The sequence below is a fragment of the Saprolegnia parasitica genome (genome assembly GCF_000151545.1).
Source record: "Saprolegnia parasitica CBS 223.65 unplaced genomic scaffold supercont2.26, whole genome shotgun sequence".
NCBI lineage: Eukaryota > Oomycota > Saprolegniomycetes > Saprolegniales > Saprolegniaceae > Saprolegnia > Saprolegnia parasitica.
This window is the reverse complement of record NW_012156420.1, coordinates 349,286-373,430: the sequence shown is the minus strand read 5'-3', so window position 1 is coordinate 373,430 and position 24,145 is coordinate 349,286. Positions and strand designations below refer to the sequence as shown.

Here is a 24,145-nt window from a genome sequence, read left to right as displayed (position 1 = left end):
TTCGAAGGCCACCGACATCGAAGCCAAGGTGGTTGCGTCGCTGGTGACGACGCTGCGGATGGTCCACGGCGTCGGCTCCGTCGACAAGTTACCCGGGCACTTGCGCGACGTCGTACTCAACCAGTCAAGTGCCGTTGCGTCCGTCTCGGTGCTTAAGGCTGCCGCGACCAAGCTCCGCGCCGTCACCCAGAACTCGAATGGCGCCCCCAAGGCGTCGACCAAGGGCAAGGGCAAGAAGTCGACCAAGAAGCAAGTACTGTACTACATGGATTTCTTCACAGTCGGTCGCCTCACTTGTATGCAATAGATGGCCAAGGAGGACGAAGACGCCGTGCTGACGCTCTTGACGGAGCTCACGAAAATGAAGATCTCGGTCGAAACCCTCGAGGTACGATCACATCTGAGGTATCAATGTTTCAATGCTTGTGTTCGTAGGCGACCAAGATCCACGACGTCGTGGCCGAGCTCGTCGACCAGGCCAAGGCGCCTACGGAAGCGATTGCGATGGCAGCGGCCACACTCGACAACGTGTATCAGTCGCTCATCACGGTACACCTCTCGTTGGCACAATCTGCGTGAAATTCATTCCTTCTACTCTAGCCGTCGCTGTATGACGTGGACCGCTCCGTGGCCGGTCTCATCGCGTCAGAGGTCAACCCGTCGCAGTTCAAGGCGCTGCGTCGCGGCCTCGGCAACTTTGAGACCGGTCTCTCGCTTTTGAAGGGGCCGCCGGGTACCGGCAAGACGACCACCATTTGCGCCCTCCTCTCGGCCCTTCTCTCCAAGGCGTCGCCGTCCAAGGGTCTGTTGCCGAGTGTCCTTGTGACCTCGGACTCGAACGCAGCGATCGACGAGATCATCGAGCGCGTCTTCTCGGTTGGGATTTTCCTCGTCGGCCACGCGACGAAGGTCCGAGCGCAGCTGCCGCGCCCGGAAGCACTCTTGACGCCCCCGCTCACGGCCGTCAAGATGGGCAGTCGACCTGGCGCGCGGGACATTAGCCTCGCGACGGCAGCCGCGCAGTACAAGAAGGAGATCGACGACACGCTCCGCAAGCTTCCCGCCGACGACAAGCGCATCACGAGCCTCCGCGTCGAGAAGGAACTGAACAAGTGGGAACTCTTGGCGCGCGTTGCGACCAAGGCCAACGTCGTCTTCGCGACGCACTCGTCGTGCGCGGGCGCCGACATGACGCACAAGCTCCGGCACTCGGGGTACACCTCTCTCTCACCCGATGAAAACTCATCCCTTTGTGTCGGTAGCTTTGACGCAGTCATTGTCGACGAGTGCGGCCAAGCGACCGAGCCGAGCTCGCTTCTCGCGCTCCTCGCGCAGGCCGGTCGGTTCTTTTTTGTGGGCGACACCAAGCAGCTCGCGCCGACCGTCGTCAGCGACGACGCCAAGACGCACGGCTTTGCCGTCTCGCTCATGGAGCGCTTGGAAGTGTATCTGCCTGTGACGATGCTCACCGTACGCACCGATGGACGATCTTTCTTCTCACACAACTGTACTAGGAGCAACACCGCATGCATCCGTTCATGAGTGCATTCACGGCCAAGGCGTTCTACGACGCTGCCTTGACGGACGCGCCGGCGATCGCGCGACGCGTGCTGGCGCAGGACGCGGGCATGTACACGCACCCGGCGTTCCAGCCGCTCACGGTCGTCGACATTGCTGGCGTCGAAAAGCGCGTTGGCACCTCCAAGTACAACGACGCCGAAGTCACGTTTTGCATCGACCAGGTCCGTTCGCTGCGGCGCATGTCGTCATGCTGACATATCTTCTTTTCGGTAGATCGAGCAACTCATGCGGACATTCCCGCGGGCTCGGAGCGGCGAGTGGAGCATCGGGATCATCACGCCGTACAAGCCGCAAGTGCACAAGATTGTGGATGCCATTGACGCCAAGGTGGCAACCAAGATGGAGACCACGCCGTGGAGCAGCATCGAAGTGTCCTCGGTCGACGGCTTCCAGGTACCTCTCGCAAGAGACGGCCGTGTACTGACGCAGGTTAGGGCCGCGAGAAGGACATTATCATCGTCTCGTGCGTCATGAGTGGCAAGATGGGCTTCCTCGCCGACGACCGACGCACCAACGTCATGACGTCGCGCAGCCGCCGCTTCTGCATCGTCAACTGTACGCATCTGCTGCTTGTGGATGAGGATGCTCATCAATGCCAATGTTAATGCAGGCAATGCGTTTGCGCTGCAAGGCCACGCGACGTGGCGCATGCTGTGTGAGCACGCCAAGGACAAGTGCGCGTTTGTCGACGCCGGCGCCAAGAGCTTTGCGACCGTGTGGGCCGAGACCGAGGCCGACGACGCGCTCAAGGCCCGCGTCTACCTCCAGCACGCGACGCTGCGCGCGACGCTCGAGCAGCGACGCGTCGATGACGAAGAAGACAAGGCGAACCCGGACGGCGTAGAGAAGGCGGACGAGGATAAATCCAAAGACGAAATGCCCCCGGACGGCAAGCGCAAGCGCCGCGGCAGTCCCAAGGTACACGTCTCCATTTTGTGATTGCGCTCTCATTCGTCTCTAAATCTAGGGGCGCGACGGTCGCAAGAAGCGTCTTGGGCAAGGGGTAGGGCAAGCGAGGAACAGCGCCACAATGGCTCATGGGAATACATGTAGAAGCCCGCGACGACAGCGCGTCGAACGTGATTCACGCAGGCCAGCATGAACACCGTCCGTCACCAGCCCGCGGAACGCGCCTGCGCTTCTCATGATTTGATTCATATTTAATAATGCGTTTTTAACAAGCACCTGCATGCGGTTGATCGATATCGCTACCATGGAAAAGCTGCTCTACCAAGACCCTTGGGAGTTTATGCATTTCAAAACTCAAAACATTTCAAGCCTAGCACATCGACCAAGGCCCTAGATTCTGTCCGAGTCAAAGACGCAGAAGACGACTCAACACAGACGGCGTCTACCTTTAGCCTCGAGGCGTGATCCACTCGCAGCTACTAGCTCCCTCATGGCTACAAAAAATAACCACCCGGCCAGCGCTGCACCGTCGTCATCATAATCTGCGTAGCGGCCTCCAATCTTTCAACGGCAAGGAGGAGAAGGTCCACCCACGCTCCATCATCATCAAACAGCCCGACTCGTCTTGAAAGCTGCTCACACCCCGTTCTTCTGGGATGAGGTATGTTCTGCGTCTGGAGGTACGGCGTGCCGCTGGCCTTGTGCGGCGACAGCGTCGGATGGCCCGTGATGCGCGTAGACGTTGGGCGTGAAAAGCCGCGGTTCCGACTCCAGTTGTGCGGCCGCCTTCACTGCCATCTTGCGCTCGTACTCCATCTCGGACGTCACAAGGCCGTTCGTGCGACTGCCGTCCCGAGGACACCAAAGCCACACAAGCCCGTGAGCGCAAACATCCAAAACGCTTCCTTCGAGCTGCTCGAGCGCGTCGTCGCCGTGTCAATCCGGACGTACGGGGCCGCCGCTTCGAGACCAAAAAAGAGCACGAAGAAGAGCGGTGCCGCAGTGAACCAGCCGTGCACACAAGAGAGGCCAACGACCGCAACCCACAGTGTCGCCGGGAGGCCCGCGCCTTTGACTGCAAACAGCGGTCTGGTCTCGGACGCGAAAGATCTGAAGCCGATCGTGGGCTCCGAGCAGCGCCGACCAGCTTCAGCGTCCCAAGCAGCCGCAGCTTGTGCGTCAGCGTCTCAATGTAAAAGAACGAGAGGCTCGCAAAGAGGAGCTCCGTGCCGAGGCAGCTGGCCAGCATGAGCGGACGGGCGAGGCCCTGCTGCATCTCTGCAAGACGATGCGTACGGTCACTTGGATCGTCACCGTTGGTGACATTATTAGCGTTACAGAGAGGCGTGACTTGGACAAGGTTACGCACCGTGTTGGAGAAGGCTACGGATCATTTCATCGTCTTGCAACTATGCTGCAGTGGGTTTGACTGGTAGGGACGCAAACTTAATGCGATAGTTGACAATAGAGGACGCGTTAAGGTCCCGCCGCCTCGACGAGGGTTAGCAAGACGAGTCACCACAGAGAAAGCACCTCGGATGCGGTAGGCACAGTCGGGATCATGATACGGATCCCTCGAGCACACGTTAATTCCAATTGGGTTAAACGAAAAGAGACCACTTTTTTTTTAAGTATCAAAGTATCGAGGTATCACGGCGCTGTTTAAATAGTACTCGGGGGAACCCGCCAAAAGTTGACGTCGTTGTACGCTTCGTCGCCGGTCGTGCGCGTGTGGCAGCGACTCGCGAGCAAACCAGAGTTGGGGCTCAAGCTCGGCGTCAGCTGGATCGGCGTCTGGTGCTTGCACACGGCCACCGAGTAAATTGGCGGGAACATGGCCTCGAAGACGCGGGGCTCAACCAAGCGCTCGTACGACGACGTGACGCGCGCCGACGCGACGCGGCCGTCCTCGACCGCGAACGCGCGGCCTTTCGGGACACCAGCTTGGACCAAGAGCGGCAGGGTTGATGCGCTGCCAAACGAAGCGTAGAAGGGACTCATGTCGGATGGGAAGAGCGACCGAAGCGAATGCAAAAGCGATGCGAGCGGAGCGGCGCAGACCGGGCCCCGGGGCAGCGCCGCCGGTGGCGCGCGTCCACGCACGACCGTCGTGTACACAACATGGTACCCGTTCGCTGCGACGCTTTCGAGAAAGTACGCGACCCCGGGGTACAAGCTCTTGGTCGTCGCGCGGAGCGCAGTGTCAATGTCGACAAAGATGAGCTTGCTCGACGCGTGCCAAAAGTAGACGACCGCGGACGCACGCTTTGGTGCCCCGGGCACGGCAAACTCGATCGCGTTGTCCCCGTAAACAAAGCCCATGGCGGCGAGCTCGGTCGCACTCGCGTGGCTGCGGCTCGGGCTCGACGACGACGACGTCACGGAGGACGACGTGTTGCTGGCTGTTGACGCGTCCGACGGTGCAAACCACTGGAACCAGCGCAGCGGGTCGCTCTCGGAGCGCACAAGCCGCGTACCTTCCTCCATACTACTACAGTCTCTGGTCGATGGAATGGCCGCCGCACTTGTCGGGATACGCTTGGGGAAGCAGACCTTCGAGACAAAGTAGGCCTGCATAAAGACGTCGTACGGGTGCACGAGGCCGTGCACCGACACCATCAGGTGCGGGTGCTGGAGGATGCCGAGCGGATTCGCTCGAAAGTCGGCGGCCGACACGGCGTGCGCGGCGACGAGGGCGGCGACCTCGTCTGCGCAGAGCGACGGTTGCAGCAAGTGGCCACAGAGCGACAACTGCGGCGCGTCGGCCTCTACGCGTGCTCGCATGAGCCAATGCTTACGACGCTCGATGGCCCGACCGAGAGGGCTGCTACTTGCGTCATGGGACTCGGCCATGTAGTCGTCCACGTCGGCGTCGAGAAGCGAGTGGCGCTCCATCGCGTCAAAGTACACGCTCGGGTTGCGCTGATTCGGGCCAAACGACGAGCCGCCTTTCTCCACCGAGTTGGGTGCGCTGCGCTTGTTGTCGAGTGCGTCAAAGTAAAGCCGATGGTCGGGCGAGTCGAGCATCGTCATCGGCATGTGGCCATCGTCCATCGGTCCTTGCTAAACACAGAACTTGTCAAGAATCTGGTTCTTGCCGACCAAGGCGTACGAGCGGGCTAAAGGGAGGCATCGCCGTGACCAAGGACGGACTTGTCTCGTCGATCGAGAGGCTCTCAAGCTCGAGCTCGAGGGCCAAGCTGTCGCGGCTCGGGCTCGGCTCGTCGTCCACAAAATAGACCTCGCCGCGGTCATCAATCTAGTCGTGTGCCTGAGCCCATAATGACCCATCAATATCTATGAGCACCTCGAGCAAAACGTGGTCGACGGCGACGCCATTGACGAGCAGCGTCACGCGGCGGTCGTCTGTGCTTGGCTACGCAGCGGGATCAGGCCACGACCAGACGACACTGCACGTGCGTACGACGTCGAGCCGCCCAAAGCGCGCGTGGAACGGCGTCGTGCGCACCGACGCCTCGTGCTGGATGGCGACGACATCGACGGCGCCGGTCTGTTGGCCGCCCATGTCGAAGACGTTGGCCATGTAGCCCTTCACGGAGCTCAGCATGTTCATCGTCGTCCTCGCTCGCAAATATCCAAGACCGCCCTTTTCGGCTGTAAATCCTGGGGCTGGATCTTTCGCCTTCGAAATTTCGATTGTAGCCAATCACATATCGTATGTGTCGTAGTTCGAAGGAACGCAAGCGGCGCTGCGGTTTCGGTATCCTGTCCGGATATTCTAATGCACGTTATGCTGTTAGAGCCATATTGAAATGTGTTAGAACCACAGTTTGCGACACGATTCTTTTGTTATAACCATTCTATGTACCGCGCGGTCGCGTTACATGGGTACTCGGCTTGCCGTGAAAATTTGTATCCCGCCCTCTGCACCGACAGTCCTCTAACGCAAGGACAATCGAGAGCGTGCGCGCGTTAAATCAACGACGCAGGACGCGTCGAGGAGGTTAAAGTCCCTTTCTGCAGGAATAAAACCCAGCGACCCCCTATCATCCAAGGCGCGCGTCTCGTCGCGCACCTCGCTGGTGGCGGAAAGGCGACGCGGTCTGGCGCCAGCCCAGCTGCTTTTGTAACACACTGCCTTGGTTCGGACTTTTTCGGCTCAAAAGCCGAAATGAACAAGGAGAATCCTGGTTTTGATCGAAATTCGGACTTGTCGTCGAACAAAATTTCCGATCGAATGCCAGAATCAAGCTGGCATTTTCGCATCGTCCGATGACCGAAGTGTTCCGCGCGCCGTCGTCGAGCCGGGGCGGCCTGCCGACCCGCGAGAGCGAGATGGAGATCGTCCGGCCGTCGACGCGCGACTCCGCCATGGACTCGCAGCGCTACAGCTTCAACCACCAGCACTCGGCGGCGAGCGAGTCGACGCGGTCCATGCGGCAAGAGCTGGTCATCCCGGTCCTGCCGCTCACGCAGCCCGAGAAGACGAGCAGCTACAAAGGCCGCATTCGCGTACGTCGCGCCTCCATCGTATACGACGATAAGAGCTATGGCGTAGATTTGGCCCGGCACGCTCTTGCTCGTTGTCATCGTTGCCGGTGCGATCGCGCTCATTGCGACGCAGGCGAGCGTCGCGCGCTCGGACGCCAAGCAACGCGCCATCGACTACCAGTCGGGCGCGCTTGCGAAGCGCAGCATCGACGGCGCCAATGGCCTCGTCGACGTGGGCCCGGACGGCCAGCTCAACAACCCGGTGACGTACGCGACGCAGTGTACGTTTGCATCCATGCCTCACCACATCGCCTAACAACATGGAAGGGTAGCCTGCGCGCAGCTCGACTACCAGAGCAAGAACGGCAAGATCTGGTATGTGACGCCCGATGGCCAAGAGGCGCCGATCTCGATCAAGGGCACCAACTGGTTTGGCATGGAGACGGGCAACGCCGTGCCGTTTGGGCTCTGGACCAACGACCAGAACGGGACGACGGCGTACGAAGTCGCCGACTTTTTGTCCCGCAACAAGTTTAACGCGGTCCGCATCCCTGTGTGCATCACGAGCATCCTGAAGAACACACCGCCGCGCAAAGGCCTCGTCAACGTCGCGATGAACCGCGCGATGGACCTGACCAACTACATTACGACGCTGCAATCGGTCATCAAGGCGCTCGCGTACCGCAACATTGGCGTCCTCATCTCGATGCACACGCTCACGACGACCGACTCGGGCGGCAACTGGTACGACACCAAGCTCGGCATCTCGAAAGATGATTTTCTCGACTCGGTCGACATTCTCACCAAGAACCTCTGCTCGGCCACGTACTGGAACATCATGGGCCTCGACCTCAAGAACGAGCCGCACAAGGCGACGTGGGCCGAGTTCTCGGCCGGCTCGACCATCATCGCCGACCGCATGCACAGTACGTTGATAGACTGATATTTTCTGGTTGACAAACCGATGTAGCCGGGTGCCCCAACTGGATGGGCTTTGTCGAAGGCGTCAACGGCGCCCACAAGCTCACGATCGACGGCACACCGTTCAGCTACTTTGACTGGTGGGGTGGCGGTCTCCAGGGCGCGAAAGAAGCCCCGGCCGCGTTCAACCGGCCCAACAAGCTCGTGTACGCTCCGCATTACTACAACACAGCCGTGTCGCCGCAAGACTATCTCTACGGCACGAAGGGCGCGGAGCTCGACGACGAGACGCTCCGCATGCGCGTGCGGGTGACGAGCGACGACATGTTTGGCTTCCTCGCGACGGCCAAGAAGGACGCGGTCGTCCTCGGCGAATTCGCCGGTTTGTACAAGAACGACGAGAGCCCGAAGCTCACGATTCGGCGTACGACCGACTTTTTTGATCGAAACGATGCTCCAGCAGCAGTACGCGGCGGCTTCAGCTGGAGTTTGAACCCCGAGTCGGCCTACCAGTTCAACCCAGCGCCTGGCACGTACCACGAAGGCCTCCTCGAGCTCGACTGGCTCACGTCCAACTCGGTCTTCCTCCAAGGCATGGCGGCCATGGACAAACTGCCGGACCTCAAGCCCTGGCCGTGCATCCCTGTGCCCAAGAAGTAGGACGATCAACTTTGAATTTTGGACACATACGACACTCACTATATACGACCTATATACACCGAAACCCCTTGAATCTCAACGCCACCTTGACGCGATCATCCATCCACTCGGACCCACGATTATATTGGGACGGAAGAAAACTCAGCCGTCATCTTCTGGCGAGCGCAGCATTGGATGCAATGACGTTGCAAGATGCGGTAGGTAAATTCCATGTTGGTGTTAAAAGACGACGAGGAAGAGGTAGATGAAGACGACGAGGATCAGAAAAATCTTGAGGATGAGCGACCGATTGCCCGACATGGACGTAAAGTACTTGAGGAGTTCGTTGTGCCCGGCCTCGACGTTCATTTGCCTACATATCCGTGCATCACCACCTCGTCGTTCAACGCAGCATGTCGAGTGTACGCCGTGGTCATGTCGTCGTCAATGCGCTCGAGGACTTCACCCTACTCGTCATTAGCCCATGCATTGTTATCGTCTCGACAGATGTACCTGGCTCGCAATCAAGGACGACATGCGGTTGTACATGCTGCTAATCTAATACAAGAGTCTCATGAGGAGGACAAGGTCGCACTTAAAACACAAACCTCGACGATCGTCGACTCAATGTGCTTGGCGTCGTTCAGTCGCGCTTGGGCCGTGTAGCGCTGCATGGACGCTTGCTGCTGCTGCTGCTGCACGTAGGCGCTCGCTGTGCTGTTCTGGTTCATGTTGGGCCGACGTCGCAGCAGCGGCGCGCCTACGTCGGTCGTCACTCACGTTTTGATGTGAGAATTTGGATGGTCTCTGTACTCTGTGCACCCGGCAGCTCGGTCGGGGTCGCGACGGCTGCATGGTGGTTGTAGTTGCTGTTGCCGGTAGTTTGGTAGTTGCCGGCATGCGGGTAGCTGCTGGTCGGATGGCTACTGCTCGCGTAGGGCACCGCAGAGCCCATGCGCGGCGCGGCAGGTATCGTTGGCGGCGACGGCGGCTTGGCGCGCAGCGTCAGTGGCGTGTTGATCTGCACGTGCGGGCCTGCGTGGGAGAAGCGTTTTCGGCGGTCGTTGATCTCCTTGATGACGTTCGCGCGGGTTTGCATCCCGTCTTGGAGCTCCTTGACGCACTTGGCCATGCGCGAGTTGAGCGATGCGCAGATCACGCTAAAGTGGCGCTGCTGCTGGTTCTACACAACACCAACGCTGGCATGAGTCCCTAACGGAGGCAGCAGCGTACGTCGCCTTGCACAGCTTGCTGGAACTCGTTGATCTCCTTCGCAAGGATAGGCAACGACTGCTTGGTGATGTCGCAAATGCTCGAGATCTCCTTTGTCGGGTCGTCCTCGGCCGTCATGTGCTTCTTGAGCGCCAGCGTTGCGAGGCCGCGGAGCAGCATCTCCTTCTCGAGGAGCGCGTCCGAGATGCGCTGCGCCACGCGGGCGTACGCCGAGAGCGGCCGGTGCTTGGCCAGCAGGATCGGCGCGTCCGTGAAGAGCTGCGTGATGCGCACGAACTCGGTCGTCCGGTCCATCGTCGGCTTGCACGTTTGTTGCCGGATAGCGTTCGGATAATTTATTGAGTAGCCAATCCGATCGCACCACTTCATCGGGCGCGTACCCATACTATTACCGATACCTACACTAAATACGGAATTCGCCGTTCCATGAAGGTGACAATGACGCGCGCATCAAGGGACGTCGCGTCGGTCCCAAAGGCTGTAAACGAGGTATACTACGTGCGTCGAGACAGTGTGTGCATGGTAACCATCGTCTTTTCGACGACAAGCGCCAGAAATGACACTATATCCAAAATGTATACTATATCATGTACACTTCGAAGTTCGCAGCACACGTTCCGCCCTCGGTTTTGAAAAGCACTTGGTATTTGTATTGACGACGCTCGGCCCTGCTGGAATGATCATGCATCTCGGAACTTCGTCGAAGTTCGATGGCAGACAGGCGAAGATTGCAATCGCCGAGATTGCACTTTGACGTCTTGCTCCAGCAGCCGCAAATGGAGCCGCACCTTCGACACGGGTCTTTCCATTATATCAACTCGAACGAGCGACAAGCCCGCTGCGTCTCATGCAGAGGCCAACATCCACATCCGCGTCCAAATATTCGGCCCTCATTGCCTGTCACGACCAGAACGTTGGACTCTGTCAAAAGATTCTAAGCTTGGTTTCTTATCTTCTCGCTACGCGTGGCGGTGCAAAGACGGCGCTGCGCCGTACCGGCGGATGTCGTCGCCAAAGTACTCGAGGAGCATCTCGTCGATGGGCACGGGCGGATGATGCGCCATGTGCTGAAGGTGGGGCGCGGGGGGGAACGCCATGGGCGCGTAGGACGAAGCACTACGCGGATCGTGGTAGCTGCTCGAGGTGTACACTGCTGGGTACGCATCGTGCTGCTGCTGCTGCGGGGTGTACGGTGTGTACGCGTACGGCTGGTACCTGTCCTCGGCCATGGCGCGCGGGTACGGCGGCAGTGTGAGCGCGTCGTCTGACGCGAGCGCGCCGTCATAGTGCGGCCGATAGACGGCAGGCGGCGGTAGCTCGACGTGTGTGTGGGCCACGGCAATGGGCGGAATCATCGCCACGCGAAACTCGGGTTCGGCAGTGTTCGGGACGTTGGGGCTGCGGCGCGTCACTGCTGGGTCGAGCTGCGGCGACGGCGACGACCCGTACTCGTCGAGCCACTCGTCGGACGTGGCACGTTTCCGCAGCAGGCCTCGTCGCCGGCGCGAGAGCTTCTCGCGGTGCTTTTGTGCATGCGTCTGTGTCTGGCGCGCTGTGCGTGTGCCAATGTAGTCAGCGACCGACTTCCAAGGTCCCTGCGGGTAGAGCTGGATCGCGCGGAGGTACCTCCGGTGTTCGTCGCGGGTCCACTGTCCAACGCCTTGTTGCTGTGCCATCCTGACTCTTATCGTCGAATGCTGGCGACTGCCGAGCCATCACCGAGCAGCGTCACAGATACAGTGCGGAAGTTTCGAACCGCGATTTGAACCTGGGTCCGAGGGCACAATCGACAGAAGCAGATGGTCGACCTTTCTACTCAGCAAGGATCGAGCTGTGGTCTGCCGGCGCCCGGTATCCACGTGTCCACACACACGAACGGTCCTATGAGGCGCTGCGGCGGCATCCCGCCGAGTGCGATGACCGACAAGCGATCGCATATGGAGGACGCGATGCGTCGACATGTCTGCGCCGACGACGCGGCGTCACACATCGTGGACTGCCGTTGCCGCAGACCAAGGCAGCTGCGCAGCATGTTTTGGCGACGCCTGTTGGACGTAGACAAGAAAACTTGTCTGTCGGGAAATCGCCACGCACGTCTGCGACTCAAGGCTCAGACGCGTAGGATGCCCACTGGCCCATGACTCTCGCCTTCCAAGATGCCAGCGACGACGACGCCGCCGCCTTCAACAAATACCGCGACCTATCGAGGCGACCACGTGGGCTCGCTGGAGGGATAATGCAAACGCGTCCTCGAAAGAAAGACACATCAAGATGACGCAGCAGCTGGCGCACGCATGTGTATAACGACGACTTAGCCGACCTTACGCTTCTTCGCGCTTGTACTACTGCTGCTGCTGCTGCGACCAAAGGCGTGGCCGAATCGGTCGTCGCCTCGCGTGGCCGCGGCGCCGCGCTGCATCTCGGGGTGCTGCGACGGAAACGTCGGCATCATGCCGGGCTCCTTGGGAAATGGCTTTTCGTTAAAGTACGGATGGGCGAGCGCCTCCGTCGCCTACCATAGCCACGGTAGCATGCATGGCGTTTCTTGCGATGGTACCGTGAGCCGCTTCTTTGGGTCGTACGCCAAGAGCTGCGCCAGCAGGTTCATGCCCTAGCCCCATCCATGTATGAAGGGATGCGGTCGAAGATAAGATCTGTGTACGCTGCTCGAGAGCCGCTTCTCAAAGACCCGTTCGAGCGTGCTGTACGACGACGCGCCGTCGATGTGAAACTTGGAGGCATGCGGTAGCGCCGAGAGACCTGGCCAAATGCGCTCGTTGGGTCGGCCCAGAAGCTAGATGCACGAGTGAGGCTAGACCTACACTTATCGCACTCTTCCTCCAAGAAGTGGGTACCTGGTAGATCTTTTGGACCTGGTCCAAGTCGGTGGACCCGTTCATGAGCGGTTCGTTCAAGATGAGCTCACCAAAGATGCAGCCGATCGCCCTGGATGTATGGTGTTGTGCCGAGGCTTTCAGTAGGAGGTAGTATGATGTACCACATGTCGATCGCAGCCGTATACGTCTCGCAGCCAAAGAGGAGCTCGGGTGCGCGGTACCAGAGGGTCACGACCTTGGGCGTCAGGTTCATTTCCATGGGGTACCCCGTTTCGCGCGCCAAGCCAAAGTCGGCGAGCTTGACGCGGCCAAAGCCATCGTACAGGATGTTGGAGAGCTTGAGGTCTCTGTGCAAAGAAGCCGCCGTGAGCCATACCAGGAGCAGAGACAACTCACCGATGGATGATGTTGAGGCTGTGAAGGTACTCGACGGCGCGAAGGAGCTCGATCAAGACGCGCTTGGCCTACTGCAACGATGGCATCGCGGTGCATAGTACGAGAACAAGCAACTACCTCCGACTCGGTGAACGGGTGGCGGACGTTGGTCAGCAGCGCCGAGAGGTCGTGCTCGCAGTACTCAAAGACAAGAAAGACGCTAGTAGCATGCGGTCATGGCGTCGTCGTGACGGACCGCGCGTACCCCGAGCGCTTGCGACCCACGACCACGTCTTTGAGCTGCACGCAGTTCTCTTGGCGCAGCCGCTTGAGCAGCTTGATCTCGCGAATGGCCGTGATGGGAAACTAGAAGAGAGCGCCTGCATGTGAGGCGGCCATGGCAACCCGGAGATGGCATGGCTTACGCCATCTTGCTTCTCGTTGTGCAGGATCACGCGCTTGAGCGCCACGATTTCGCCGGTCGCCCGGTCGCGCGCCCGGTAGACCGTTCCGTACGTGCCCTCGCCGATGCGGTTGAGCTTCTCGAACTCGTCGACGTCGCGGCAAGTGCCAAAGGCCTCGAAGGGCATGGTCGGCGCCATCGTGCTGTTGGTCCACGCAATATCCGGTTCGCATCCGGATACAAGAAATCACACCTGGTTTGTTTGTATACCATACAACATGCCAGTCAAAAGGAAAATGCACACTATTTAAAGGCATCGCTGGAAATGGTATGACGGATCTCAGAAAAAGATACGCTTGCGATGCGATTTGCGACCGTCGTCGGCCTCCTCGGGACATGGCTTGCGGCCTGCGTCGCTGCAAAGCAGGATACCCGTACGTGGCTCAGAAGAGCAAGTCTCCATCACAGCGATGTAGGCTGCACCCTCCAGTATGGCGAGACGTCGGCCACGTGTGCGCTCGCGCTCTTTGGCGGGTTTCTAGCGTCGCCAGCCGTCGCGATCGATGCCATTGTGCTCGCCGATCCCATCCATGCATGCTCGCGCCTGAACATGACCGTGGCACCGTCGACGCTCGTGCTGGTCGCTCGAGGCGACTGTGCGTTTACAGACAAGGTCGGCGACACACACACAACACTCCCTGGATGATGCTATGGTCCAACGACTCTGCCGTAGCTGCGCCACGTCGCCGCTGCCGGCAGCGCATACATGGCCGTCATGAACCACAACGACGAAGTGTTTCCGATGGCTCGACCGAGATTGCAAACGGCAGCGTCCTTGCTGTGGTGCTTGGCCTCTCCGATAGCCGAGCGTTGCGCTCCGCCATCGCGACCAATATGCATCGCCCAGCCTATTTCCGCACGACGATGCATTGGTCGCAGCAGTGCTCTGCGCGGCTTCAAGCGCTTTTGTCAACGAATGTGCCGCGCGCCGCCGCCGCGACGTACACGGCCTGTGCTCGGAAGCTAGACGCCAACAGCTCGGTGGCCACGGCATTCCATGCCGATGCGGTGACGCGCTTCGTCAGCGATGCACATCGTGCGTGGGACGCACTTCAATTTGCCGCTGTGCAGAGCGCTGTCGCCGTCGCCGCGAGCGCGCCCAGCGCCGACCGTTGGCTCGTGGCGGCCGAACAGTTGCAGCTCTGGGGCCGCTTCGACGACGCCGCGATGCACTACGCGCACGCACTCGCGCTCGACTTGTCGCCGCAACTGCAACCCCGCGCGGTCTGCGGCGCGGGCCTCACGGCCTTTTTACGCGGCGAGTTCGTACAGGCCAAGGCGCTGCACGACGCCTGTGCTACTGTCTCTGCATACGATGCGTTCCCAGCCATGTTTGCGGTCGCCGTCGACCGCTTCCGCACTCTCTTTTCAAACAGAGACACCGCGCTGCTCGAGGCGCTAACCGAACAGAATGCGACGCTCTTGTGCCAGCATAGAGTGGAGCATGGCCGCGTCACGCTGCAGTTTGCGTCTCCGATCGCGCGCTACTACTATGAGACATGTACGCTAATGGGCGTCTTCCTCGACGAGCTTGGGGCGTTCGAGGCGTCGCTGGCGCATTTCCGACGCGGCCTTGCGCTCTGCGGCAAAGCCTCTGGCCTCCACGTACTACCTCAATCTTGCTGCTTGCGGTGATGCTAATGTGGCCCAGGTGCGGCTGGCGCTCGCGATCCCATCTGTCTTTGACTCGTTCGTCGCGATGGAGTCGTACATGAATGCGCTAATGACCCGCGTCGATGCGCTGACAAACGACGACCTACGGCGGGACGTTCAGAGCGCTCTGCGACCAGAAGACGCGGGGCACCTCGCATGGACAATCACTCCGCCAACGATGTTGCTTGGTTACCAGGTAGAGCACAGCTCTTCGAATGGGCCCGTCCACGCTGCGGTTAGGGCTTGCCGACTGCGGCTATGCAGACGCGCATCGCTGCCATGTACGAGCGACTGTACCCGGTAGCTTTCTCCAGTGCGCCAACGACCGAGGTGACGACAACGACGAGGCGGCGTGTTGCGTTTGTCTCGTCCTGGTTTCGATCCCACTCGGTGGGGAAGCTTCTCCGCGGCATTTTACAGCACCTGGATCGGTACGTCGAGAGCTCTACCGTGTACGGAGAGCTCTACGTGCTTAGGACAACCCTCGATGTGGTGGTGTATGCGTCGTCGCACTTTTTCCCGATTTCGGCCACGGACACCATCACGGCGGCGATCATGGACGCCGTGGATCGTTTCGTGGTGCTGCCACACGACGCCGTGGACGCGCTCGCACTCTTGCGCGCCGACGCCATCGACGTGGTCGTGTTTCCAGAAATTGGTATGGACGCGTGGACGAGGTTCCTCGCCCACCACCGGTTTGGGCGCGTCCAATGCGTCTTTTGGGGCCACCCAATTACGACGGGCTTGGTGAACAGCATCGACTACTTTCTTGGCTCGGGTGCGTCGCCATATAAGATGCAGAGCGTCGTCGATGATGTCTCTAGATCTCTACTGGGACGACGACGAGCAAGCGGACGATGCATACTACACGGAGCAGCGTGTTCGGTTCTCGAGTCTCTCGACGTACTTTTTCCAGGTTGCCATGAGCCTTTGTTTCCGCGCGCGCAAGGATAATGCTTTAGCCAGAGACGACAACTCTGCCGTTCACTGGGCGCGATCACTTTCACTTGCCGCCTTCCAGTCACGTGTACTTGTGTCCCCAAGTAAGCGTCTCGGGCCGACACGAGGGTTGCCACTGCTGCAAGTAGACGCTCATGAAGCTCCACCCAGCGTTTGACTCGATTTTCAACGACATTCTCACGTTCGACCCGAACGGCCTTGTCGTGCTGCTATATTCACCGCGCCAAATCGTGTGGAAGCACCGGGTCCGGGACCGCCTGGCACGGAACGCGCCGGCTGTCCACGACCGCATTCTCTTTCTAGAGACGCAGCCGTACGATAAGTTCTTGTCCCTTCTCGCTACCTCGGATGTCCTGCTCGACCCGTTTCCGTTTGGAGGCGGCGTCACAACCCTCGACGCTCTCGCTGTCGGCCTGTACGTCAAGTAGGGACCAAGTGTGCACGATTTGAGTCGAAGTGTGTAGACCGGTTGTGACGTTGCCGGCCAAACAGACGGTAGTGGCCCTCGCGGCCGGCTTTTGCCGCCGGCTCAACCTCTCGACGTGCATCGTCAAAGATGAAGCGGCGTACGTGGCGACCGCAGTCGCGCTCGCGAGCGACAAGCCCCTGCAGACGAGTGCCCGCCAAGAGATTCTGGACGCCCATCGCACTTTGTACCACGACAAGGCGACGGTCGACGAGTGGAGTGCCTTCTTGCGCTCCGTGTAGCATGCATCGAGTGTAGGCAATATGTACGATGGAGCGTCTTCGGCCTTGAACACGTGATGTAGGAGCGTCCGTGGCTGGCGCCTCGTCCCTTATCTTTAAGGCAGCCAAACATACGATCTTGTGGCGCGGACGTCGATGCACGTACAATGGAATGCGCTGGTTGGACAAAATAAACGCCTTTTCTACCATCCCATTGGACACATTGCCATGTCAATTTTCTACTCGTCTGGCTCCTTCCCGCTCACATGGACAATATTGACCAAGCGATTAGTACCGTCTTGCATTCTTATGGTTGTCGGAGCGTTACCTGAGGTCTCTCTGGCCGTGCACCCATCTCAAATTACCACCGTCGGAGGTCGACACATGTTACAGTATCGCGTGGGGTTCAATTATTTCTTACAATAAACTTGTGTGTCTAGTCTAGTTAGATAAGAGGTGGATTGCGTTAGACGACTTCTTCCACAAACGGGCTCTCGCGCAGCGGCGCGTCGTCCGCGTGCCGAGGCGACGAGAGGCTGTAGCGCGACCGCGCCGCCCGATCGATCGCATCCAAGAGGAACGCCTGCTCGGCCAGCGTCTGGTCCATCTTGCGAAAGCTGTCGCGGATCTCGGCGCGGGGCGTGCCGACTGGCGTGCCATTGCGCGAGTTGGCCGCCGACATGGTCGCTTTGGTCAGCGTCGCCGTCTCGTGGGCGACGCGGCGCGCCTTGACCGACATCTTCCACAGCTCGTGGGCCATCGTGTTGGAGTCCATCTTGGCGCCGTGGTCGTACGCGGTCTTGTGGCCGTTGGCGTCAGTGAAGGGCTGCGGCGACGACGCGGCGGGGAACTCTTCGTCCTCGCTCGGCGACGTGAGGTTCTTGCGGCGGTTGGTGCTCGAGCGCGACTCGCCCGAGGTCGGTTCCGTCTCGAGCGAGAAGAACGAGAGTCGGTTGTTCGAGTCCCGGTACGTCGAGCAGTCGCTCACTATTCAAGATTGGAGAAAAATGTCAGAAAATAATGCCAGAAAATCGCCCGAAAAGGCCAGAAAACAGCGGACGTACAGTTGGTGCCGTTGGGTGCGCGCTTGGACGACGACGAGCACTGCGACGACGACGCTGTCGACGACCGCGCGTAGAGCACGCACGGCTTGCAGAACTTTTCAATGACCGCGTGGTGGTGGGTGATCTCGAGCAGCTCCGTGCCGTAGATCGGGCGCAGCACCATGCACTTCTTGCACATGACCTACCCCTTGCGAGATGAGCATCCCAAGGTCGAGCGATAGACGTACCTCGCCGCACGCTCGGCAGTGGTGGCGGGCGCGGAAGAGCCCGAACGAGTGGTGGCACGCGTAGCACTCTTTTCGCTCACTACATAAAAGTCTCTCAAGACGACGTAGAGAATCGATAGTGTATGTACCTGTCGGGGACCCATTGGACACGGTCGCAGAGCGGTCGGCGCGAGATCCGATACGACTCGAGGTGGATCGAGAGCTGGTGCATCGAGTTGAGGAGGTTGGTCGAGAAGGCTTCGACGGCCCGGGACGGGAAGCTGAGGCTGCCTTGCGGATCAATGACGCCGATGGTCGTCATGCGCGTGCCATTCGTGGGCGACGTCTGAAAGAAAACGGCGACTTGGATGTGGGCGCGGACGAGGTCGAACGGCTTCTCGAGGAGCGGGCAGTTGGGCACGTCGACCGAGTTGCAGAGAATGTAGAAGAGCTGGTTGCCGTCGCTGTCCATCGTAGCGCCCGTCGTCTTGAGCACGCACGTGTCGCGGCGGCTCGCGGACCGTACCGGTGTGTTCCACGCCATCCAGCAGAGACTCGAGAAGCGGCAGAAGCGCAGCGGGTCGTCGTCGTCGCTGTGCTTGAGCACGTGCAGCATGACGCCGTCGACAAACATGCTCGGAAAGTAGATTTGGCCCCAGCGCCGGAGCGAGTCCGTGTCGTCGGCGTACATGAGTTCCATCATCTCGAGCGGGCCGCCTTCAATGTCGGTGCGGCACGTGAACTTGATTTCGCTGGACCCGCCTTTCGTCGTCTTCTTCTTCATGCGCACCACCGAGTCGTCGCGCTCGTAGACCGAGTAGCCCTGCGCGTCCACTTCGTGCCGAAAGGGCCGCGGCAGGTGCGGGTGGCTCTGCGACCGGTGGCGCGACTCGGTGCTTTCGCGCTCAACGTACAAGTTGGCGAGCGCAATGTCAAGGTGGCGCGTCGCCTCGGCTTCGTACATGGCGGTTTGGGTGGCCGAGAGCCGGCCTTTGCTGGAGCTGCTCTCAAAGTAGCTCGACCGCAGCGGAAACGGTGACCCGAGCGGCAGGCCGCCGGCCATCATAAAGTCGCTGCCCACCATGAGATGCGACGAAGTCGAGTGCGGTGAAGATGCGAGAATCGTGGGCGTCGGCTCCGCGTCAAATCGCCAAGTGCACTTTGCTCTTCATGACCATTGCTGCACCCCGTTCCCGAGATCCGCCTGTCGCCAGGTGGCAAATGCCAGCTGGATTTATCACCATTCCCACACGTTCACGGTGTTATCGACGCACAACACACGCACACCTTTTGGCTCTGCAAATGGGTGGCTTCGTTCCATGCAACCAACAACAGCAAGAGCATCAACGACGACGACACCGACACGACACTCGTGACGTGGGTAAACCGAGCGAGCGAGGTATGCTCCTGCCGCGTCACATGGACTTTTTTTCATTTTTCACCGTGTGGTCGCACGCGGGAGCTTGAAGTGGCTGGACGTGCGCAATATTTGGCCTCCCACTGTGAACAGTAGCCGCAGCATTGCATACAAAGCGCAAGTGCGATCCGTTCCTTGTAGTAGAAGAACGGCGTCGAGTATACTCACTCGCCCATCCATATAATACAACCACAGTATTTCAGAGCACGACAAAAAAACACCCAAATGCGCTGAGCTATTACTCACCTTGCGGCTGCATCGCCGGTGCGCCAGTTTGAAGCACGCCTGGAGGCGCCACGACGCCAAGAGGCTCTCGGTTCCAATAGTGGCCGTTCGCAGATCCGGTCGGCATGACCAGTGCGCGCTGTGTTCGCCACTGTCCCTTTCTGATGCCAAGCATCCGAGCACGAACGTGTGGTCAGCAGGCGCGTCGGACAAGAGGACGTGGACTGGCTACAGCTGCTGGGTCAAATCGAGTTCACTTTGGATTCACAGGATGAGATCGGTGGCAGTCGACAGCGTTGTTTTGTCCGAACGCCCCGACTTGACGGAAGCTGTGTTCCAGCTCTTGCAGGACCAATGGCCGATCCATGAAGAGACGCGCCGGCGAAGCCTCTCGCCCACTGCAGACGACGATCGCGTGCTTCTTCTCACGCCTGCGGATACTACGACGACGTCGAAGCGAGTGGTGGCGCACGCCCAGTTGAAGTGGCCGCAACCAAACGTGTGTCTCGTGGTGTCAGTCGTCGTGGATCGTGCGCTGCGCCGCCAGCATGTGGGCGAGACACTCATGGCAGCCGTCGACGCGCGCATTCGCGCCCGCAACCGCGCCGTGACCACGTACGTCTGGACCGCCGATCAAGGTGCGTACAGTTGTAGTGGTGTGAGGTATGTAACGCTGCGCAGAGGCATTCTTTGAACGTGTCGGGTACCGTACGTGTGCGCCGTTCGACGGTCGCCATCGCGCGGTGGCCAGGCTCGACCAGGCACAACAGCATAATCTGTCCAGCTTTTTCCAGCGGCGTATGCACAGCGCCTCCGACGACGACGACAACAAGAGCAACCTGGTATAGAACTCGCACGCAGTTGGGATCAGCAACCATTCATTGCTGCTGCTCTGTAGGACGTCGTGTGGCTGTGCAAGACTTTGTAGCGTTGCGATCTTCGCCCAAGATACCGCATCGTGATTCGCTAAAAAACAGCCAATGAAACGAGGCGATAGTACGATTGCGAGTTTCAAAGGTCAGATTCCATGCAGCGCCGCAAGAGCAAGCGCAGTGCGCCCGCCGTCCCGTTGGAGGAAGCGACGTGCGAGGGCCCGATCACATGGGCGGATCCTGTTCTCGCCGCGCTTCTGGCGACGACGCTGGGCGTGTACGGCGCGACGTTGTACCCGAGCGTCGCGGGCGGTGATAGCGGGGAGCTGCTGGCCGAAGCGTGCCACTTGGGCGTGGCCCATCCCCCTGGGTACCCGCTCTACAGCATGTTGAACTACGTCGTGATGCAATTGCTGCCCGGTGGCCCGTCCAAGGCATGGCGTGCGAACGCCTTCTCTGCGGGTACTTGTTGAGGCATTCTTCTTCAACCCAATGGACACGTCCGTAGCGTGCGACAGCCTCTGTGCGATATACATCTACTGGGCGACGCTGCTTTGGCTTCCGCCATCCTACGATCGATGGATGGTGCGCTGCGCGGGCGCAACTGCGGCGGTACCAACGCTCGCGTGATGATCGCATTTCCCACGGGGTGCAACATGGTAGGTTTCGTTTGCGCTCAGCCCGCTTGTCTGGACGTACGCAGTTGGCGCCGAGGTTTTCTCACTCAACAATGCCTTTGCTGGCGCGCTTCTCTACGTCCTCCTTCGTTTTGCAACCGCTTCGACGCCGTGGCCACTCGCTTGCGTTGGCGCCACTCTCTGCGGCCTCGCGCTGACCAACCAGCACACGATCGTGCTCTTTGAGCTACCGCTGATTCCGTGGGTTCTATGGTCCCTGCGCGCGACGCTGAGCCTGCGACGGCTCGGGCTCCTGAGCCTCTTCTTCGTTCTTGGCCTTCTCCCGTGCGCCAGTAACGCGTCGTCGCCATCTTGAATGCTGTGGTAGGTATGTGTACCTGCCGGTGACGTCCTTCTTGAAGCCGCAGCCTGGGTCCTGGGGCGACGTAACCTCCATCGGCGGCTTCGTCCATCATCTTCGGCGTGGCGGTACACATATGGCTCGAACATGCAATGTGATCCATGCGAATAATCTTGCTAGATTACGGCACCTTCCGGCTCTTCTCGACCGAGAAGGAGACCGAAGGCCTCTACGAACGCCTCGCCCTCTATTTTTCGGACCTCGTCCAGCGCGAGGTAATACTTATTCTTTGAGTTATATAAGTTATGAGACATGCGCATACTACAGGGCAGCTATGTCGTGGCGCCGCTGGCCGTGGTCGGCTGCGTGGTGTCGCTCCGCCACGCGGCCGGGCCCGTCGTCCTCGCCATGTACCTCGTGTACATTGTGGGCTTCCACGCGCTCGCGAATCTGCCGCTGACCGAAGGGCTTCTCTACGGCGTCCACATGCGTTTTTGGCAGCAGCCCAATGTCATTGTGTTTACGTATGCCGGCGTCGGGCTCGGCGTTATCTTGCAGGCGCTGCCGACGCGGCCGACGTGGCGGCTTGCGATTGGTGCAACGTGCGCCGTCGGTGCGGGTGTCGGCCAATACGTACGCTGGCATGCCATTTGCGACCAAAGCAGCGCCACGTACAGTTGCAATGTATCAAGTTGACACCGAGCACGTGCGGGTGTAGGTTCATCGCCCAGTACGCCAAGGCGCTCTTGGACCCGCTGCCTAAGAACGCACTGGTGTTCATCAATTATGATCTGCAGTGGACGTCCATGCGGTACCTCACACGCTGCGAAGGCTACCGGTGCGACGCTCTTCCTTGACTCCGAGACAAGATGACGCGTAGGCCTGACCTCACGATCATCAACCTCTCGATGATGACGTATGCGTGGTTTGGCACCAAGCACGCGCTGTACCCGCAGCTTATCTTTCCCGGCTCGCACCTCGTGCCCGCCTCGACCTCGGTACCTCTGCCAGCTTGAACGGCACCACACAAATGATGATCTTACTGCGAACAGCAAGGCGGCGGCTTTAGCTTGTTGCAACTGCTTGATGCCAACGCAAAGCGCTATCGCAAGGCCGGCATCTACCTCGGCGGTCAGCTCAACTACAAGGACAGCGACCTCTTGCGCGCGTACACGTTTGTGCCCCACGGCCTTCTCGACAAGGTAATGAATCGCTGAATCTTTTCACGCGGATCAACGAGAGACGGCTAGTTGCACCCGACATCGATGCCCGTGTACCGCCGCCTTAAGACGTGGCATGCGCAAATGACCAAGACGCTCCAGGTCGTGCATCACCACCTGCCAACGTTGCCGCCGCCGTCCCGCTACAGCGACGAGACGTGGGAGTGGACCATTGTGCACCGACCGACTTGGCTGCAAGAGAGTCAAAAAGTGGAGTGGTGTAGGCGCGCGACTACCACATGAAGCGGCTCTCGCTCGCGACCTTCCTCTTGGACGAGACGATCAAGGCGAACGGGTCCATCGCATGGCTCGCCGAGGCGGCCAAGCCCATGGAGCACTCGCTCCTCTCCGAGCCAAGACAATTCTGGACCGACGACCTCCTCAAGAACCTCGTAACAACATCTCGCCCGTCGACTTGATGGCTCAGAGATGTAATAGGGCCTCGCGTACGCCTACATGGTCAAGTCACCAGAGACGCTTCCGTCGGAGGCGACGGACGTTCTCTTGCCGCACGTTGGCGCGAGCGTGCGGGACGCGGCCAAGTACGCTTTTTTCGCCCTCTGATCGCAGAGCTCATGGGCGCGCGTAGCTGGAAGGACCGCGCCAGTGCGCGCATGCTCGAAGTGTGGCACATGTGGCTCCAGCTGCCGTCGGCGAAACGAGACCCGGGCTACGCAGCCATCCAGGGCATTGTCGCGCAGTTTCTTCCGTCGTAGATCGCAGTAGAAGAACCCTTTTATTGATAGAGCTTGATGAGTTCGTCCGAGACAGCCGACGGCGTGAGGACGCCGAGGTCCGTGAAGAGGAGCGAGATGTAGTGGGGCGGCGTGTAGTCGCAGGACGGGCTCCCGACCGTGAGGTTGGTTTGCGACGTCGTCTTGGGTCGGCACGCGCACGCGGGGAGATTGCTCATGTCGTCCTTACGGCTGTGGGGAAAGTCGCTTTGGTTGAGCGGGTACAGGCGTGCAAACTTGTAGCTTTCGGCGGCCACGTAAAAGGGCTTCTTCATCGCATGCGCGATCATGGCGGCCGAGAACGTCCCGATCTTGTTGACGATGCCGCCGTTCTCGACGACGCCTTCGGCGCCGACGATGACCATGTCGACCTTCTCCATGTAGTAGCCCATGGCGGCGTCGACGATGACGGTCGTGGGAATACCCGCCTTGGAGAGCACCTCGGCCGTCTTGTAGCCGGCGCCGTTCGGGCGGCCCTCGGTCACGAGCACCGAAAAGTGCTTGGTCTTGGCGGCCTGGAGGAGCTTGGCAGTCTCAGACGCGACGCGCCGTGCGTCAGCACCTGCATGCCGTCGCGCACAAAGTTGTGGCCGAGGTCGGCAATGCGCTTCCGGCTCAAGAGCGACGTCTCGGCGAAGAGCTTGCCGCGGTCAATGAGCTGGCTCTTGCACTGGTCAAAGTCGTCAAACTCGAGGAAGCAGCGAGTGACGTAGCGCAGA

At 59.8% G+C, this 24,145-nt stretch overlaps 9 protein-coding genes across 9 annotated transcripts; 3 read left to right on the top strand and 6 right to left on the bottom strand.

Moving 5' to 3' along the window:
* Positions 1-3,314: 3,314 nt before the first annotated feature.
* On the bottom strand, positions 3,315-3,766 carry SPRG_07270 (hypothetical protein; the record flags this gene model as incomplete). The annotated part of the gene is made up of 2 exons (XM_012346051.1): positions 3,315-3,584; positions 3,635-3,766. The coding sequence occupies 2 exons, from the start codon at positions 3,764-3,766 to the stop codon at positions 3,315-3,317; spliced, it is 402 nt and encodes a 133-aa protein (XP_012201441.1).
* A 327-nt stretch (positions 3,767-4,093) lies between these two features.
* On the bottom strand, positions 4,094-6,095 carry SPRG_07269 (hypothetical protein). Its single transcript, XM_012346050.1, has 5 exons — positions 5,915-6,095; positions 5,798-5,866; positions 5,603-5,749; positions 5,307-5,553; positions 4,094-5,258 (listed from the first exon to the last, which is right to left on the bottom strand). The coding sequence occupies exons 1-5, from the start codon at positions 6,062-6,064 to the stop codon at positions 4,153-4,155; spliced, it is 1,719 nt and encodes a 572-aa protein (XP_012201440.1). The 5' UTR covers positions 6,065-6,095; the 3' UTR covers positions 4,094-4,152.
* Positions 6,096-6,702: 607 nt separating this feature from the next.
* SPRG_07268 (hypothetical protein) lies at positions 6,703-8,615 on the top strand. The gene is made up of 4 exons (XM_012346049.1): positions 6,703-6,963; positions 7,010-7,223; positions 7,275-7,868; positions 7,913-8,615. Exons 1-4 carry the CDS (start codon positions 6,724-6,726, stop codon positions 8,521-8,523), a joined length of 1,659 nt encoding a protein of 552 aa, XP_012201439.1. The 5' UTR covers positions 6,703-6,723; the 3' UTR covers positions 8,524-8,615.
* Positions 8,616-8,716: 101 nt separating this feature from the next.
* SPRG_07267 (hypothetical protein) lies at positions 8,717-10,037 on the bottom strand. Its single transcript, XM_012346048.1, has 6 exons — positions 9,736-10,037; positions 9,316-9,685; positions 9,111-9,262; positions 9,016-9,060; positions 8,929-8,969; positions 8,717-8,875 (listed from the first exon to the last, which is right to left on the bottom strand). The coding sequence occupies exons 1-6, from the start codon at positions 10,027-10,029 to the stop codon at positions 8,743-8,745; spliced, it is 1,035 nt and encodes a 344-aa protein (XP_012201438.1). The 5' UTR covers positions 10,030-10,037; the 3' UTR covers positions 8,717-8,742.
* A 657-nt stretch (positions 10,038-10,694) lies between these two features.
* SPRG_07266 (hypothetical protein) lies at positions 10,695-11,483 on the bottom strand (the record flags this gene model as incomplete). The annotated part of the gene is made up of 1 exon (XM_012346047.1): positions 10,695-11,483. The coding sequence occupies exon 1, from the start codon at positions 11,409-11,411 to the stop codon at positions 10,695-10,697; it is 717 nt and encodes a 238-aa protein (XP_012201437.1). The 5' UTR covers positions 11,412-11,483.
* A 563-nt stretch (positions 11,484-12,046) lies between these two features.
* SPRG_07265 (CMGC/CDK protein kinase) lies at positions 12,047-13,549 on the bottom strand (the record flags this gene model as incomplete). The annotated part of the gene is made up of 9 exons (XM_012346046.1): positions 12,047-12,247; positions 12,293-12,346; positions 12,398-12,529; positions 12,591-12,681; positions 12,734-12,919; positions 12,969-13,036; positions 13,086-13,167; positions 13,213-13,313; positions 13,373-13,549. 9 exons carry the CDS (start codon positions 13,547-13,549, stop codon positions 12,047-12,049), a joined length of 1,092 nt encoding a protein of 363 aa, XP_012201436.1.
* A 654-nt stretch (positions 13,550-14,203) lies between these two features.
* On the top strand, positions 14,204-16,731 carry SPRG_07264 (hypothetical protein; the record flags this gene model as incomplete). The annotated part of the gene is made up of 8 exons (XM_012346045.1): positions 14,204-15,015; positions 15,062-15,259; positions 15,304-15,494; positions 15,540-15,841; positions 15,888-15,979; positions 16,026-16,106; positions 16,152-16,438; positions 16,488-16,731. The coding sequence occupies exons 1-8, from the start codon at positions 14,245-14,247 to the stop codon at positions 16,729-16,731; spliced, it is 2,166 nt and encodes a 721-aa protein (XP_012201435.1). The 5' UTR covers positions 14,204-14,244.
* Positions 16,732-17,106: 375 nt separating this feature from the next.
* Positions 17,107-19,122, bottom strand: SPRG_07263 (hypothetical protein). Its single transcript, XM_012346044.1, has 4 exons — positions 18,130-19,122; positions 18,002-18,080; positions 17,775-17,955; positions 17,107-17,697 (listed from the first exon to the last, which is right to left on the bottom strand). The coding sequence occupies exons 1-4, from the start codon at positions 19,062-19,064 to the stop codon at positions 17,177-17,179; spliced, it is 1,716 nt and encodes a 571-aa protein (XP_012201434.1). The 5' UTR covers positions 19,065-19,122; the 3' UTR covers positions 17,107-17,176.
* A 1,527-nt stretch (positions 19,123-20,649) lies between these two features.
* SPRG_07262 (hypothetical protein) lies at positions 20,650-23,408 on the top strand (the record flags this gene model as incomplete). The annotated part of the gene is made up of 13 exons (XM_012346043.1): positions 20,650-20,956; positions 21,003-21,106; positions 21,158-21,456; positions 21,500-21,600; positions 21,653-21,747; positions 21,800-22,143; positions 22,191-22,310; positions 22,353-22,470; positions 22,525-22,674; positions 22,723-22,866; positions 22,917-23,084; positions 23,131-23,234; positions 23,282-23,408. The coding sequence occupies 13 exons, from the start codon at positions 20,650-20,652 to the stop codon at positions 23,406-23,408; spliced, it is 2,181 nt and encodes a 726-aa protein (XP_012201433.1).
* Positions 23,409-24,145: the final 737 nt, after the last annotated feature.